At 47.1% G+C, this 2862-nt stretch overlaps 1 protein-coding gene across 1 annotated transcript in view; it reads left to right on the top strand.

Annotated features, from left to right (window-relative positions):
* The first annotated feature begins 383 nt into the window (after window positions 1-383).
* Window positions 384-2862, top strand: part of LOC105824430 (gamma-interferon-inducible protein 16-like) — a 30934-nt gene continuing 28455 nt past the window's right edge. Inside the window, exon 1 of the mRNA XM_012661851.1 lies at window positions 384-495. Coding sequence (XP_012517305.1) covers window positions 384-495 — 112 coding nt within the window. The remainder of the gene's footprint in view (window positions 496-2862) is intronic.

Below are 2862 nucleotides of genomic sequence, written 5' to 3'. Positions count from 1 at the left end.
CCCAGAGATGCGATGCTACTGGATGACCTAAATCGGTCTGGCGAGGAAAGTCACTGGGCTGTTAGCTATTGGTCAGCGCCACAGCCCCAGAGACTGAAACTTGTCACAGAGGAAAAGTGGCTCTTTATGTCTCGCTGCCGCAACCCCATAGGTGGAGCCTACCACTTTCCCCACGAAAGATGCTGGCTAGGGGGAGGGGGCACTGCCCCAGTTCTCCCAGCGCCCCAGCGCCTGTAAGTCCTGCAGGTGTTAGCCTCCCACAACCGAGGAAGTATTCAGAATTCGCCCGTCAAAAACAGGCCTGGCTGGTTGACTTTAGGTCCTGCAAGGGCAGAGCTTGTTGCAAAATTTCCTGGGCTGAGGGAAGGGAGCTGCCCCACACCATGTCGCACCGCAGCCCCAGTGTTGTGGGTTCCAAGAATGGCATCTCCCAGCCACAGGGCACCAGCACTGGAGGCGACCGTTCAGGGGAGGCGACCGTTCAGGGGCTGGCAGGTGCCAGATCAGGGAGCCGAGTCATCAGCGTGCCCAGTTGTCTCTTTTATGTCACCCTCCCCCAATTTGACGCCTGTCCAGCAGGAGTTCTTTCTCTTTCTGACCCACCCTAAGCAGTCCTAATCACCGGTGGTGGTTTGCAAGTTAGAGTTCTCTACTTAGCAATCACCTCCTTGCTCTGGACCCGCTGGGTGCCAGAGTCCAGCTTCCTGACTCCTAACTGCCTCCGTAGGTAGCCCAGACCAGCCCCTCCCGTCCGGTGCAGTCCTGACAGGGGGCTCTGGGGCGTTCAAGATGCTTCCCACTACTGTCTCTTCTCTTCAGAGCCCCACGTCTCCTGCCATGATTCTGCACCCACTTCACACAGGTCCCTGTCGCGGTGGGCTTGTAAGTCAGTGGGGGAGCTAGACTGTCTCTTGAGGGTCTTATCCCACTGCACTTGCTGGCCAGGCGGGCGCAGCCTTCCCACGCTCCACTCTCTATTGTCTGTCTCGCACTTTCCACGTTTCACGTTCCTATCTCCCGTTCACATTTTTTTTCCTGTTTTGTGTGTCCCACGCTGAATCTCCACCGATTCACCTCACTGTTTTTGTGGGAGAGCAATCCATTCAGGTGTAGCAGACCGAGATCTATGCCTCTTTCTCTGGGAGCAGGAATCTGGGAGGTTACTTAAACTCCCCCATTTTTTCCTCCTCCTCTGCTATCTCTTAGACTGATGGCTGTGTACTGGGTAACAAACGTTTTCTATGAAAAGCCATATAGTAAAATCTTTAGGGTCTGCAGCCAGATGAAATCTCCTATAGCTTGTCAACTTCACAGTTGCACCATAACACAGACATTGACAATGCATAAATGAGTAGTCATACCTTTGTTTCAATAAAACTTTATTTAAAAATGCAGGTGGTGGGTGTGTTAGTATTGTCCCCCAGGCAGTAATTTGCTAATATCTTGAGTTGGACATAAATCTGATGGGAAATTTTCCTGAGGACTTTGAATGACCCAGGAAATTAGTACTTCAGATGATAAAAAGTCATGCAGCTTCATCCAGACATTTTTCCTCGTATCAGGTGGTCTTCTGTGTTCTAATAGTGAGCTTTTTGTGTGATGGCACAAATGACCATTTGTTTGGGCACTGCTTCAGAGTCGGGAAGAATGCAAAGTTTTTAGCATTTCTTTGTTTCATCTATTAAATTTCACCTGCACAGTATAGATTATGGGGCATTTTTCTGAATTGTCTTTATTGGTGGCAGTAATTTTTGTGTTGTATGTTGGAGTCTCAACTGAAGGCATTGCCCCAAATGAAATGATTACGAAGAAAGAGGCAGAAAAATGTCCTGAGACATGGTCATTCCTGCCAGGTGTCCTCTGTCCTCTGACCTCTGGATTGGGTCCTCTTGGACCTCCCTCACATCCGTCTCTACCATGTACTTTAAGACCAGCTCAATGCATTCACCTTAACAACAATCTAAAGTCTGTAAAAAAAAAATCAAGAACACCCAAGGTGTTCGTGGTCATCACTCCAGATCTTCCTTGTTTTTTCTTGACTTACTCCTGCTTTGGTAAAGACATTCATATGCTTTCAAATCCATACTTCATCTATCCCCTCTGTGGCCCTAGTTTGGATTAAAACAATTAGCTTTCTTCTGCTGCATAGATGGCCTTGGATCATTTGTCTGTAAGACCTGTTTTTGAAGCCCCTTGTTCCGCACATGGCCACATCCTGCTTGCATATCAGATTACAACACCATCTGCTAGATGGTGCTATTTATATGACATGTGGGGTTACAGTAGTCCTGAGGGCACCCACTGTCCTTAGCAGAAGAAACACTGCTGAACAGAGAGTTTAACAGGCTCTTCACTGCACCAGAATTTCAGTACACTACCACAATTTTCAAGACTGTAATGCTTTCATGATACTATCAACTTGTTTTCATCCATGAAAAATGCAGAAAGCATGAGTAAACATGAATCACTGAGGTAAAATAGCCTAGTCATAGTTAATAGGACAGCTACTGTGAAACTCCTTTATATACATTTGAGGAAGAATTTACATGTTCATATTACTTTTCTGATCTGGCAAGCCCCAAGTTTGTCAACTAATAAGTGGGTGAATCCTTCAGGTACTATTTAACCCAATAGTGATTTCATAGCACACATTTCCCCATCCAGGTGATGCAGTCAAGTACTGCTAACAATAGGTGATTCTGCCAAGACCTCCTGCCACTCCACTCAGTGTGTAGGAAAGGAGGGAGACGTGGCCAGGTGGCTCACTGTGCTTCTCTTTTACTTGAGAGTCATTCAAGGCAATTTATGTCTCTAATGACCCATGTGTGAGACTGCTGGATAAGAAGGTTCTAATGTTGGACA

The sequence above is a fragment of the Propithecus coquereli genome, unplaced genomic scaffold (assembly GCF_000956105.1).
Source record: "Propithecus coquereli isolate 6110/MARCELLA unplaced genomic scaffold, Pcoq_1.0 Scaffold74, whole genome shotgun sequence".
Taxonomy (NCBI): domain Eukaryota; kingdom Metazoa; phylum Chordata; class Mammalia; order Primates; family Indriidae; genus Propithecus; species Propithecus coquereli.
This window is presented reverse-complemented; position numbering and strand designations above follow the sequence as displayed.